General features: G+C 40.2%; 1 protein-coding gene across 2 annotated transcripts in view; it reads left to right on the top strand.

Moving 5' to 3' along the window:
- Window positions 1-1,678: 1,678 nt before the first annotated feature.
- The window catches only part of ABCD3 (ATP binding cassette subfamily D member 3), a 79,106-nt gene continuing 66,770 nt past the window's right edge, over window positions 1,679-14,014 (top strand). The window contains exon 1 of one of the 2 annotated variants that reach the window (XM_040232269.1): window positions 1,679-1,892. In XM_040232269.1, the coding sequence (XP_040088203.1) occupies window positions 1,783-1,892 (110 nt within the window). In that variant the 5' untranslated portion in view covers window positions 1,679-1,782. The remainder of the gene's footprint in view (window positions 1,893-14,014) is intronic. The other variant, XM_040232271.1, reaches the window with a different exon arrangement.

Raw genomic sequence — 14,014 nt, 5'->3', positions numbered from 1 at the left:
TTGTCCATTTTAAATACAGCAATGTGTACATGACCTTCCCAAAGAACCTGACAACCCCTTCCGCCAGCGGGGGCTGCTCTTGATTGCAGTGTGTGGGCTTCTCGTTGCCCTGGCTTCTCTTGTTGAGGAGCCCAGGTTCTAGGCACGTGGGCTTCAGTAGTTGCAGCCTCTGGGCTCAGTAGTTGTGGCTCATGGACTTAGTTGCTCCGAGGTATGTGGAATCTTCCCAGACCAGGGATCTAACCTGTTTCCCCTGCATTGGCAGGCAGACTCTCATCCACTGGGCCACCAGGGAAGTCCACTGGATGCATCTTGAACAAGGGTATTTTTAGAGTATCTTGCCCAATGAGTCATTCATGTCTTTTCTCTGAACTATAGTCTACTTCCTAAATGTATCTTTTTTTTGAAATAAAATCTATTTACTAACTAGACATATTTTGGACTAACCTTGCATGCCCTTTCTTCACTGCTAGAAACTCCAAGATGATAATCACTTTCTCCCAAGTCCCTAACACTTTCACAATGCTATGCAATTTTTAAATGAACTAGTAATTTTCCCTTTTGCCTTCTTGAGTGATTCTTGTAATCTGTATCAAGAAATTGCCAATTTATATTGAGAAAACACCTTAGGAAATCACTGTTTTGTGGGCTACTTCAAATGGGCTACTTTAATATATGAACTTGTTTTCTGATTGACACACTTGGTTTTTTCTCCTTTCCTCAACTAAAGACAGGGACTCACTAGTCACTGTACAACGCTGTCTAAATGCTAAGGATTTCTGTATCACAGGCCCTAGCTGAAGAATGCTGTAATCTCTAATGCCCTTCTGATTCCGGGAGTAAGGCCAACATGGTCACAATGCACTCTTGTTATGGCTGAATGTCCCTCTGCAGAGAATAGTGTTTCTCAAATGTTTGATCAGAGCCACATTAAGAAATACATTTTGTTTCACTTCTCGGGGCACATAGATCCAAAAGACTGGTATAAACATTTCTCAGAACAACTCCATTACACGTAAAGCACCCTGAGATTGTTCTATTCTTCTATATTTCGTTAAAACAAAAAGTGATGGTCTCCATCTACCAAACCGATATATAATCCCCTAGAGGTGATAATTTATGGTTTAGAAAACACTGGCTTGGAAAAAGACTTTTGATTTGTAGTCAGTCTTTCCACATTTCCGTACACCTCTGAGAGTTTCCTACAGTTGTTTTCCTCTAAAGGACTACTGCGCCCTCTGTTTTGTGTAAAGGATCTGTGATGGGGCCGGTCCCCTTCTTCCTGGCTCCTTTAAGGGGATGGTAACTGCCCAACAGTGGAGGAGGAGTGGTAAGTCTCAACAAGCCCCTGATGCAGCCCAGGCCCGCTTTTCCAGTTCTTGTGAAAGCCTTGTGTGTGTGCGCGCGCGGAGGTGGGGGTAAGGGTGAGACCGCGGGATACACAGAGGGCTTGTTAAGAGCGAGCAGCGGCAAACAGAACCTCAGAGGCGTCTCTGCGCTCGCGTGCCCGGCGAACCCAGGAGGGTAGGCGCGTGCGCAGAGCGAGTCTGTTCCGGCCCCTGTGGCGCCCGCGCGCGCTCCCGCCGAGCCAAAGTCCGCGGTGGGCTCCGGAGCGCGGCCGGCGCGGCGGCGCGCGCCAGGGGGCGGTCCTGAGCGGTCGGCACCGCCCTCCCTCCGCGCGCTCCTCTCCTCCCAGTTTCCCTCGCGCTTCCTGCACTACGGTAGTCGCTGCTGCGTCCGCGTCCCCGGTCCCTTCCCTGTCTCGCTCGTGCTGGCTGTGCCATGGCGGCCTTCAGCAAGTACCTGACTGTGCGAAACTCCTCGCTGGCGGGTGCCACGTTCCTGCTGCTTTGCTTGCTTCACAAGCGGCGCCGCGCCCTCGGCCTGCACGGGTAAGAAGGCCGGTGGCCGCGCCGACTTCCCGGGCCCGAGCTGGAGCTCCCCGGGCGCTCTTCTCCTTCGCCCGGCGGACGATCCCCTTTGCCCCGCGGGGTCAAGTGGAGCCGGGGCTGGCCGCGGGCGCTGCCAGGCTTCAATGTCAGGGTGTCCGGGTGTCCCGCGACGCGGGAGTTTTCCGTGCTCCCTGCGCTCCGCCTGCCTGTTCAGCTGCCTACTCTGCCCCCGGGGGTGTGAATCTTTTTCTTGCACCCGCTAGCAAACCTGTGCCTGTGACCCGAGGAGTCGCCCCCCATATCCTCCCCTTTTTACATCCACTCCACCACCTCCTTTTTTGCATCAACTTTCTGGGTGTGTTGCAGTTTTGCCATCTCATCTGACTGTCAGTGGGTTTGCTTTGTGGACGTTTATGTGTGATTTGAGGATGGGGATTGGACGCACAGGCTGGAGGCTGTTGTTTTAAGTCAGTGGGTGAGGTTTGGCATGAATCCTTAGTAGTTGCCATTGAAAGTCGCTAGGATGGTTCTTGTGAACTATCCCGGATCCACTTGCAAAGTTGCTTTCTAAAGTGCTCTCCCCTTGGAGTTGGTCAGTGGACGCCCTGGCATTTCAGCCGAAAAGGCCGAATGGGTTCCGAGGTATTTGGAGGGCAAGGTTCCCTTTCCTGATTTGCAGGTGGAAGGTGCAAGTGTGCTTTAGATAAGGGTTAGGAGCTCTTTTGATTATACGCCGTTGCTTCTCCATCGAGAATTTTAATGTTTAAATTTAACTTTGGGAGATTATAAGATTAGAGAAGGAAGAGAGAATTGAGTTACTTGTTGTGGGGTTATAGATATAATTTATTTGCTTCAGCAAATGAATGAGAAAAGGCTATGGCAAGCATGCTTGCCTAGGAAGTATTGGATATTTCATATTGAATCTTGGCATAGTGTTTTCATACATTTTATCTCATTCATTTCTTTGGGCAGGTATTGTTGACTTCTTTTTTGATTTGCCTATTATATCTGATTAGTAGTAGACGTTGGTTTAAAACATTGACAAGTGGGCTTCCTTCCCATGAAGTTCTTCCTAAACCTTCCCCTGTCCCTGATTTCTTTATCTTATTAAAGTCTGAAGTAGTGGCCTTTCTTTTCCTTTGTAAATCTGCTTAACAAAGTTGAAAATGATTGGCATCTTCGTCAGAACAGAACAGAGCTTTTTCTTCTATCCAGTTAGCTTTTAAAATGACTTATTCTGGAAAATATAAACAGAATTGTATATGAGATTGTATGTTTTCTGAGCTCCCAGTTGCCAATGGAAGTTATGCATTATCTGGGAATATGCCAGTAGAAAATGTTGAATGTTGTAAAATAACTTTGAATTACATTTTTGCGGAGAAGTATTTCAGGGCATGGAACAGGTGTTTTATTATGGGAGAGGGGGATTTGAGGACTGCCCTAACAGCTCTGGCTTGCTTTTATGATTTTTTAAAAAAATAAAAACTTTGTTTTATTGTAGAATTACATATTTGTAGAAAGTTACACGTTAGTGTAGGGCTTGAAGAATTTTCACAAATGAAACTCACTCATGTAATCATCACTCAGATCTGCATCCAGTTAAGAACATTGTCAGCATCCCAGAAACACTCTCCAAGTCTTTCAGGTCCCTTCCAGTCACAGCTAAAGTAGTTCCTGATTAATAAAGCCATAGATAATTGAGTGAGGGAAAGTTTAAGCATAATCAGATGGGAAATAGTAGCAATAATAGCAAAACAGTATAGTATAGTCTGGCTTAGTAAATAATTTTGGGTGTTTATTCATTATTAATGTAAAAGGCTGTATAGATCTCTTTTTGAGAAATTTTGTAAACTTTGGAGGGGATTAAACTATGCAGCAGTTAATTTACTAAACAAAAGATTCTTGTTAATTTTTTGCACTGGTGGTACAGTACTAAGGAAAATCTGTATTTTACACATTAAATAGTTTGTGGGAGGGGAAGACAAATTATGAGCAGATAAGCTTGAATTTTAAATTACAGAGATAAAATGGTTGAATTATTTTAAAGTCATGAAGAATGGTGTCAAATCTATCTTTGTAGATAATATACTTCCAGAATCACTTGGATATCTTTCAGTTGCCGTCTTTGGCATCATAGTGTTGTAGCCACTTGTTCCAGCAAGCAAACTCACTCAGAAGGACGATGCAGATAGTGGAGTGCAGTTATTACACTGGCGGGCCCGAGGCAGAGTCTCCTCTTAGCCAAGGACCCCAACCAGTTTTTATGAAAACCTTATATACTCTTCAGTGTACATGCCCAAACCCACCTCCCCAAATTCCCTGAAACTAGTCTGAACAAAGGAAAAGAAAGATACAGTCAAAGTTAATCCGTGATTCATTTGCTTTAAGCCTAGGTAATTAACAGTTGGACAATTATCAATAGGCCTGTGGCCATACCTCAATAAGCATAATAAAATTTATGAATCTGTTTGGTTACACAGATAATTAGGATATTCTTTTAGGCTCCGGAGAGTCTAGGTACAAGTGCTGGGGCTCTTACATCCCGCGGAGTCTGGTTTTCCAGTTGGTATGTCATTTACATAGATACTGGGCATATAGCTCAGTCCACAGTCCAGCCCAAGATGGGGTCCTGCTTTCAAGATGGAGCTTGTCCTGTCTGTTTCCTCCTTCAATAGTTTGAAGATTAGAAAATTGTAACTTTATATTTTACTGGCTTTTTGGGTATCTTGGGTAACAGGGCTAATTAACTTTACTATCTAGTACCTAATTAAGGAGATTGTGACTGCTTGACCTTTGTAGCTTGCCTGTGCTATTGACAGATTTGTCTTAGAAGATATTCCTTAGAACCAGATAGGTAATAAAGATAGTAAAATCAAGATACAATGTTACATTATTCCAGACATTGGGAGAATGAGTAATTTAATCTTCTGAGTAGTTTTTTAGTTATATATGATTTGACTGGGAGAAATATACTTTTTATTACAGAAAATCTCACATGCATTCAAAGTAAGCAGAATAATTTTGTGGATCCCCATACACTCCACACAAAAAGTACCGTCAACATTCTACCATTCTTGTTTCATCTATAGCTCCTTGCTCCCTACCTTTATTTTTTTTTAAAGATTTTTAGGTAAAATTTGTATATATTGAGCTATACACATCCTATGTATTTTTAAAATAAATAGATGCAACAGTTTAACACTTTCCTTTCATAAAATTAGAATCTTTTCATCTTCCTGGAAAGTTCCCTTGTATTTGTTCTATATGACCACTGTACTAACTTTTTCACCCTAGTTTTGATTAGTCATACATCTTATTTGTTTATTATTTATATGGAGATTAGTGGAATCATTTTATTCATGGATAAAGGAGACTCATGTATTCAGTTCAAAGGAATTATCTGTTTCATAATGTATTACCACACTAGGTGCTGTGGGATGGAGGTGTTTGTATGTATGTGTCATACATACATTCAAGAAATATATGACATCTTCAAGTGTGAATTAGTTAAAAATGTAAGATGATGACAATGCAGTGTACAGACAGTCAGGCCTTAGAAATTTCTGAAAGAAGAGATTAATATGGTTGGGAAGAGTTAAGGAAGGCTTTATGAAGGATATGAGCTAAGCCTAGAATGAGGGTAGGAATGAATGACTGGAGATAAATTGAATGTTAACAGAAGCCTTTATCAGATTTTTGTTGCATTTTATGAGGCATGGTTGTGCTCTTTCCGTCCATTGTCCACTGCCATGAGAGCTCTTTTTAAGAAACACAAATATGGTCATGTTATTTCATCATTCACCTCTTTCAGTTCAGTTCAGTCGCTCAGTCATGTCCGACTCTTTGTGACCCCATGAATCGCAGCACGCCAGGCCTCCCTGTCCATCACCATCTCCCGGAGTTCGCTCAGACTCACGTCCATCGAGTCCGTGATGCCATCCAGCCATCTCATCTTCGGTCGTCCCCTTCTCCTCCCGCCCCCAATCCCTCCCAGCATCAGAGTCTTTTCTAATGAGTCAACTCTTCTCATGAGGTGGCCAAAGTACTGGAGCAACTCTTTCAGCTATTCTAAAATACAAAATTCTTAGCATGAGAGAATGGTGTTCGTGATCTGGTCCTTTACTATTTACTCAGCCAGCCATATGAAATTAACAGTCTCTGAGCGGGATGGGCTCTGCCCAGCCGTTGCAGTCTAATTGTAATCATTCTCATCCCCACCACTTCTTCCCACCCTTTGATGTTTACTTCCCTCATGACTCAGTTCAGTTAGCACTTTCTTTTAAGTATTGTCTGTCTTTTCCTGATCTCCAGACTGATGTTGTGTCCTCTCATGCTGCACTAAGCATTCCTCTACTCTGTATTGTACCAGTTTATTTTCTTGGCTTCTGCCTGCATCAGACTGTGAGTTTCTGGAGGCTATGGACTGAGTTATCTTTACATTCCTAGTTTGCATATGTCACAGGATAGACATTCAGAAGCATTTATAGGGTAGACAAATGATACAGGATAGTTGAAGACTTTTTAAGGATAATTGACAGGCAGTTGGAGATGGGGTACTAGCACAAACATGAGTTAAAGGCATTATCTTCAGAGAGGTGATAGTTGTGTGCCTGAGATTATATAACAGGAACTGGGGGTAGGGGAGGGTAGGAAATCAGTGGGCCAGTTTTAGGAGGCAAGGAAGGGACCAGTCAACATTGCTAAACTATTTTATGATCTTAAACAAAAAAACAACAGAAGCAGAACAAAGCAGTTTTCTTTCTCTTCCTGTGAATGCTTGTCAAAGTTCAGATTTCATCCTGGATTTCAGAATCTGCCTTTATCTGGTCTCACCTTACCTGGCTAATCTTTTATTCCATTACCTGTTCCAAATAGACCAATCTCTGCACTGTTTTCTGAACAGGCCACACTGCTTCTTGGCTTTGGAGCCTTACTCATGATTTAGCCATACCTGGAATATCTCTTCCTATATTCTCTGTTCTTCAACTCTTATCCTTTAAAGGTTAGGTCAGGGTCAACTTTTCCATGAAGTGTTTTTAAACAACTTTTAATCTGAATGATAAGCATCCCCCTTTAGTCTTATGAACCGTGTGTTTAGGTACTTTCTTTGTTTCATCTATTAATTGTTTGAGTGAGTGTGATCTAGTTGTTGGTCATCAAAGTGTAACCGTGTTCCCCAGCTTATGGGGTGGTCCTTTGTCTTTTTCAAAGCCCCAGTCTATAGATGGTAGGAATAGCCAAATGTTTCTGAAGAGTTTCAGGAAGTTGTGTTTTTCTTAGTCATGCCTTGCTTCACTTCTATGTTTCTGCTCTGTTTTAGATTCCACTTATATCTTGTCTCTTGAGCCTGTCATTTTGGTATCTGCCTTGATTCCTCTAAATTCACAAATTGGGTTTTGCTGTAGAGGTTTTTGAAAATCTGGAAGTAGTGGCAGGGATTATATCACAACATGTTGTTGTTTATTCACTCAGTTGTGTCCGACTCTTTTGCAGCCTCATGCACTCTAGTCCACTAGGCTCCTCTGTCCATGGAATTTCCCAGGAAAGAATACTGGGGTACTCTTCTCCAGGGGATCTTCCCAACCCAGGGATCAAACCCAGGTCACCTGCATTGCGGGAGGATTCTTTACTTCTGAGCCATCGGGGAAGCACCGTGTCACGACACAGAGAACAGCTTAAAATGGAGTTCTTTTATTTACAAGTTTCTTAGACATTCCCATATGGGGGCAACCTCTATAACATCCACTCTCATGGTTCACCCTAAGGGTCTCATTCCCCCTGTTGGAAATTTGTTAGCTTTGTTGGATGCTATAGGGGTTGGCCCCATATGGATCCTCAGAATAAAGAGATGCTTAAGTAGCTCTAGGTGAAGAAGCTCTCAAAGGAGTTGCCAGGAAAAGCAGCTATGTGCAGAAACCAGCTGATGCAGTCCATTTTCTCAGAACTGTGTAGCTGCCTGTGGTATGCTTCAGGTAACTGGGTACAGACTGCTTAATAAATTACACGTCTCCGTTTTTGGCACATTAGCATCACTGGCAGGCAGTCTGTTGTAGGGCTTTTGCTGTTGCCATTCCCCTGCCTGGAATTCTCTTTCCCCATTTATCACTACTGTTTTCTCTCCCATTTTTCGGTCTTTTAGCAGATGTCTTCGCAGTGAGACCCTCCACTGGCACGTAGTGTAAGATTGCATCCTTCACGCGCACATTCTCTGCCTGCTTTCTTGGCTTTATTTTTCTCCGTAGCACTAAGCAATATCAATTGCTTATTTAATTTACATATTAACTTATTTATTGTATCTCTGCTGCTGGAATGTAAGTTCCATGAGGGCAGGAAATTTTCGTTTGTTTTGTTCATTGTTATAACTCCAGTGGCAAGAGCTATGGCTGGCATATAGTAGGCACTCAAAAAAAGTTTGTTAAATGACTACCTCTGAAATGCTCATTTCTTAGAGCTTTAGTTACTATTGTTTTAAATAACAGTTTTTTTTCTTGCTACAGATGTAAATATTGTCTCCTTAAGTATATTATGAACTCTTTAGGAGCTGGGTCGCTTTTATATGCATGAGTAAAGCATATCTTAGAAATTTATAAAAATAGTATCATTATTATTACATTTTATAACCTGCTTTTGATAGTTGGCAATAGAGTGGAAACATTAAAAACAGTTATAAAAAATTGAAAGTCATGTATAATGTCATCACCATAATATACATATTGTTTTATTTTTATTACCTTTATTATTTATATGCATAGATTTTTACATAGCTGTATGCATGTTTTGCTATTTTCGTTTTAAAGCATAGACATCATTCTTGTGTTTTTGCATGAGCCTCTACTATATTTTAATGTACACCCGTGGTGGATTCATGTCAATGTATGGCAAAACCAATACAGAATTGTAAAGTAAAATAAAAAATAAATAAATTAAAAAAATAGAAATATATAAATACTTCTTTGTGTGACTATATCATAATTTATTTTACCCTTAAATATTGGATATCTAGATTGCTTCTGTAATTTTTATGGACAATACTATATATATTTGTGAGTGAACATTTCTCTCTCTGCTGAATTATTTCCTTGGAATAATTGCCAGAAATAGGATTAATGAAGGAAAGTTACAAGCTTTCCTTAGTGTAGTTTAATACCTTAGTTTATACCTTTCCTTTTCCAGAAAAGGTGTAAACATTCTGGAGCTACACAAATTCTACATATTACTTTTTAAGAATTGTGCCATAGAATACTATGAATGAGTGCTAATTTCTCTAATCATCATTAAGGGATATTAGAATTTTTTTGGTAGGGAGACTATTTTAGAGGGGTAAAGTAATGTTGCAGACTTATTTTAATTGGCATGAATGCATATTTTTACTTGTGAAACTTACGTTTATTATGGAGACACTTGGTATAGTATAAAACATAGTCATTGGTGTTAGACACAGGTTCAGAGTTTTATTCAACTGTCTGCTAGACCTGTGATCTTGGTCAATTACTCAACTTCTTTGAGCCTCAGTTTTCTTACCTGTAGAACACGAATAATAGTATTTACTTAACTCAGTAGTTGTGAGGATTAAATGAGAAAATGTCCTAACTCAGTAGCTGGAACAAAGCTCAGTAGATAAAGTGAAGTGGCTCAGTCGTGTCCGACTCTTTGCGACCCCGTGGACTGTAGCATCTGTTCATGGCTCCTCCGTCCATGGGATTTTCAAGGCTAGAGGACTGGAGTGGGTTGCCATTTCCTTCTCCAGGGGATCTTCCCAACCCAGGGATGGAAGCCGGGTCTCCCTCATTATAGGCAGGTGCTCTTACCGTCTGAGCCACCAGGGATAAAAGATAACTTTAACTTTCCCTTTGCTTGCTACCAGACAGCAAAAATCTCATTGTTAGGTTCTCAATAATTATTGAGCCTTCCTAAAAATTTTCCTCACACAAAAAATATACCCACAAAAATCTCCCTGAAGAAGCCTTTTGAATCAGAGTTGGAAAGTATTTAAGTTACTTTTATATGACATGGCTTCAGGCCTTTGTGTTTTTCAGTTGCTTCCTGAATATGATACTATTTTTCTCAGCCCCTTAAAGAGGAGGTCTGAAACTGAATTAGTTATTCTAAGTGTGGTCTGATAGAGTGAAATAGGTTGTTACCTGCTTTGTAAATCCAAAGCTTTTGTTAAAATAGATGAAGTTGCATTCATTATTGTGGCAGTAAGTATTCTTTGCTCATATTTTAGCTTTCACAATTGTTTCCCTCCTTTCCCCTTCTCAACTTGCTGGTTTGATTAAAAAAAAAAAACAAAAACCTGAGTATGGGTATTTACAAAAGTTATCTTTGGGTATGTTACTTCCTCCAAAATTTTTTTTATCCTGCACATTTAATTAGTATTCCTTCTGTATATTTTGTCAGTAAATTAAGTTATTGGATAGGACTAAGTATAGAACAATGTATTTGTAGCACTATAACCTTTCTTTTAATGATGCCCTTTGGGTGTTATATTGGTTCTCATCTTTAACCTGGTTCCTTTTCACATGTGTTTGTCTGGTGGTGATTTGGCCCTCTGACAACAGGGCTAGGCGTCGGGGCCAGTCAGAGCCCTCCCTACTCTGTGATGCTTCTGCTGGAGCCAATGGTGAAGGGTCTTTCTTTTTTCGTCATGGATGATGAATATCACCACCTTCCACTCTGCTGCAATAAAATATAAACTGAAATTATAATTTTTGGCCACACTGCATGGCCTGCAGGATCTTAGTCCCCTGACTGGGGATCAAACCTGTGCCCCCTGAAGTGGAAAGGCAGAATCCTAACCACTGGACCACCAGGGAATTCACTAAATTGTGAAGAAGAGATAGGCACTCTTTGTAATTTTCTTTATAGAGTTATATATACCAAATTAAGTTCTATTCAAAATGGGTGGTGTATTTCTCTATTGTTATTTTTTTGGAATGATTCTTTACAGAATGTTAGAGATGTTTAAAAATGACATTTGTAGTCATTTCTAGAAAAAATTAGGCATAAGGCCCTTGGTTAAGAATATGGCTTTTATCATAACATTTGTTTAATGAGGAAATAGCTTTTGTTTTAGGCATCTCTGTCAGGAATATAACCTTCCATAGCATTAGTATAAAATGCTCTGGATAATTGATTGGTTGTTCCCAATAGTTGTGGGGACTACTATGCATATTTAAGATAGTTTGAAGTCCTGCTAGGTGAAACTAGTAAGTGTGCTTAAAGGTGTTTTTGTTTTTTTAAAAAAAATTCATTTGTTGACCTTTGGATAATTAGCAGTCCTAAATGAATGCAGTTAAATTAATAAAGTATAAAATTGAAAATAAAGCTGATCAAAGCATTCAGCCATATTGATATCTGTGAATCACCACTATAATGATACTGTAATAATAGAAATAAACGTGGGTTATATGATTTATTCTCTGCTTAAGAAGTTAACTATTGGCATTAAAAATAAATGAATTATGTGCAATGCATGTATTATGCATATCTTCAACTTGTTTGTAAAAAGTGCTTCATAATAATTTGCATCAAACTCAATCTTCTGACTCCAAATTCAGTATCACTGTCGTTGTCCCTTCATTGTATCCTAGGAGTGGACTTAGGTTATAGCAGAAGAAGGAGCTGAGGCACGGTCAGGTCTTTTCCTCATTTCAGAACAAGGACTGGAGGCATAGGTTGGCATGGGAATCAGTGAACCACTCAAAGAAAGGAACCCAAAGATCATGCACTAACTCATAAAACGTTGCATGCCTGCTACATGTTAGACGCTGGGTTTATCAGTCCAGTCGCTCAGTTGTGTTCGACTCTCTGTGACCGCATGGAGTGCAGCACACCAGGCCTCCCTGTCCATCACCAACTCCTGGAGCTTACTCAAACTCATGCCTATCAGGTTGGTGATGTCATCCAACCATCTCATCCTCCATCATCCTGGGTTAATAGAGATGAATAAAAGCTCCTGTTCTCAAGAGTTGGGGGTATGATACAAGTCTGTATCTTCGTTCAACACCTAGTGGTAGCTACTGAGGACACACAGTAGTAAATGAGGTAGGTCTGTTTCCTAGATGTATCCCATAGTGGGAGAAGACCTGTTTCATTTTAGTTTTGTATTGGGCACTTGGGAAGATTAAAAATTGAATTAGAATTTTTGCTGTTAAGAAAACTCACAAACTATTCAAAGAATCCTGTGTCTTAACATTTCACACTGAATTTCTAGTTTAAAACATCTGGTATATTTTATTTAAAATATTATTTTTCCATTTACTTGTGAATACTGTTTTGTTGTATCAGGAAATGAGATTTAATTCAACATTTTAAACACTTGCTTTCCCCTGCAGTAATGCCCAAGATGTGTTGTTTAGGAAGCAAGTGTCAGAGAATCAATGAAATGATCCCCATTTTTAATAGATCAGATAATTTCCAGTTTAACTGTTGATGGGTGAATACATTTCTCTATGTATTTTATCACTGGCTCAACAAAATAGCTACTTCCCCATCACTGAAGAAAGTTTCCCTATTGGAGGAAATAAAACATTGATCCAGTACATTCTACTGAATGCTTGTTATATGTCACTACACTAGGTAAGTACTGAGATACCAGATTGATGAACATTATTTCTAACCTCAGTCTTATGGAAATGCAAATACATAGAAAAGTTTTATGGTACAAATCAATATCATTAGATGTTTGGTCTAATAATAATTCTGTGGAAGGGGGCTCTGAGCTGAGAATGTTTGATTGTTTTGGTTGTTACCTGGGGAGGTTTCACTCTTGTACATGATCTTAATAGCCAGGACATGGAAGCAACCTAGATGTCCATCAGCAGATGAATGGATAAGAAAGCTGTGGTACATATACACAATGGAGTATTACTCAGCCATTAAAAAGAATACATTTGAATCAGTTCTAATGAGGTGGATGAAACTGGAGCTGATTATTCAGAGTGAAGTAAGCCAGAAAGAAAAACACCAATATAGTATACTAACGCATATATATGGAGTTTAAAAAGATAGTAACGATAACCCTGTATGCGAGACAGCAAAAGAGACACAGATGTATAGAACAGTCTTTTGGACTCTGTGGGAGAGGGAGAAGGTGGGATGATATGGGAGAATGGCATTGAAACATGTATAATATCATATAAGAAACGAATCGCCAGTCTAGGTTCGATGCAGGATGCTTGGGGCTGGTGCACTGGGATGACCCGGAGGGATGGTGTTGGGGGGGAAGGTGGGAGGGAGGTTCGGGATTGGGAACACCCGTGGTGGATTCATGTTGATGTGTGGCAAAACCAATACAATATTGTAAAGTAAAAAAATAATAGTAATAATTAAAAGAAAGTAGTAAAAGGCATTCCAGGTAGGGAAGGTAGCATGAGCAAAGGCATAATTATGATTCGAGAAGAAGGAATTTCAAGACATGAAACTGGTAACATTACTATTAACTGTTTATTGACTACTTGTCCTATTACAGGTTTAAATATTTTGCATTTATTCCTTACAACAGTCTTTTGAGATAGTTGTTTTTATTTTATTGGGGAGTAATCAGAAAGGTAAAAATGACCCCTGATGGTAAGAGTTCTTATGGTTGAATTAGCCACGGAGAGGGTAAAGGACAGAGTAAAACATTTATATCAGTCCTTCAGATTGACTTAGATTTGTAACCAAGCAAGGCCTCATGTGCCCATTGACACAGAAAGCCAGACTCTTGACGGCAGGTGTTTTCAGCCAAGTAAGGGTTTATTGCAAGGGGCCAGGCTGGAGAGTGAGAGACTGTCCTCAGATCCATCTTGTTTTTTGAGTTGGAGATTGTTTTAAAGGGGAAGAACAAAGAGGATGGGCCTAATCATCATCTGTGACGTTTCTTAATCATAGTTTCGGGAGTTAGGATGTTCTAGTTTAGGAGTCTCAGACCAGGTGGTCCATGGCTTGGGGGTCTGTTAGCTCATCTTGCCCTGGAGAAACAACCTGGGTTAGTATGTTAATGATGATACACAGACGAGCAATTTTAGTACATTAACGATGTTATCGACACCAGCAGTTTTAGTCATCTGACTGTGGTTGGTTAGTGTTCAGTTAGCACAGGATTGAGGTCAGAGGGGACAAAAAAAGGAGTAAAGAAT

Source organism: Oryx dammah, unplaced genomic scaffold (assembly GCF_014754425.2).
Source record: "Oryx dammah isolate SB20612 unplaced genomic scaffold, SCBI_Odam_1.1 HiC_scaffold_28, whole genome shotgun sequence".
In the NCBI taxonomy this organism is placed as follows: domain Eukaryota; kingdom Metazoa; phylum Chordata; class Mammalia; order Artiodactyla; family Bovidae; genus Oryx; species Oryx dammah.
This window is presented reverse-complemented; position numbering and strand designations above follow the sequence as displayed.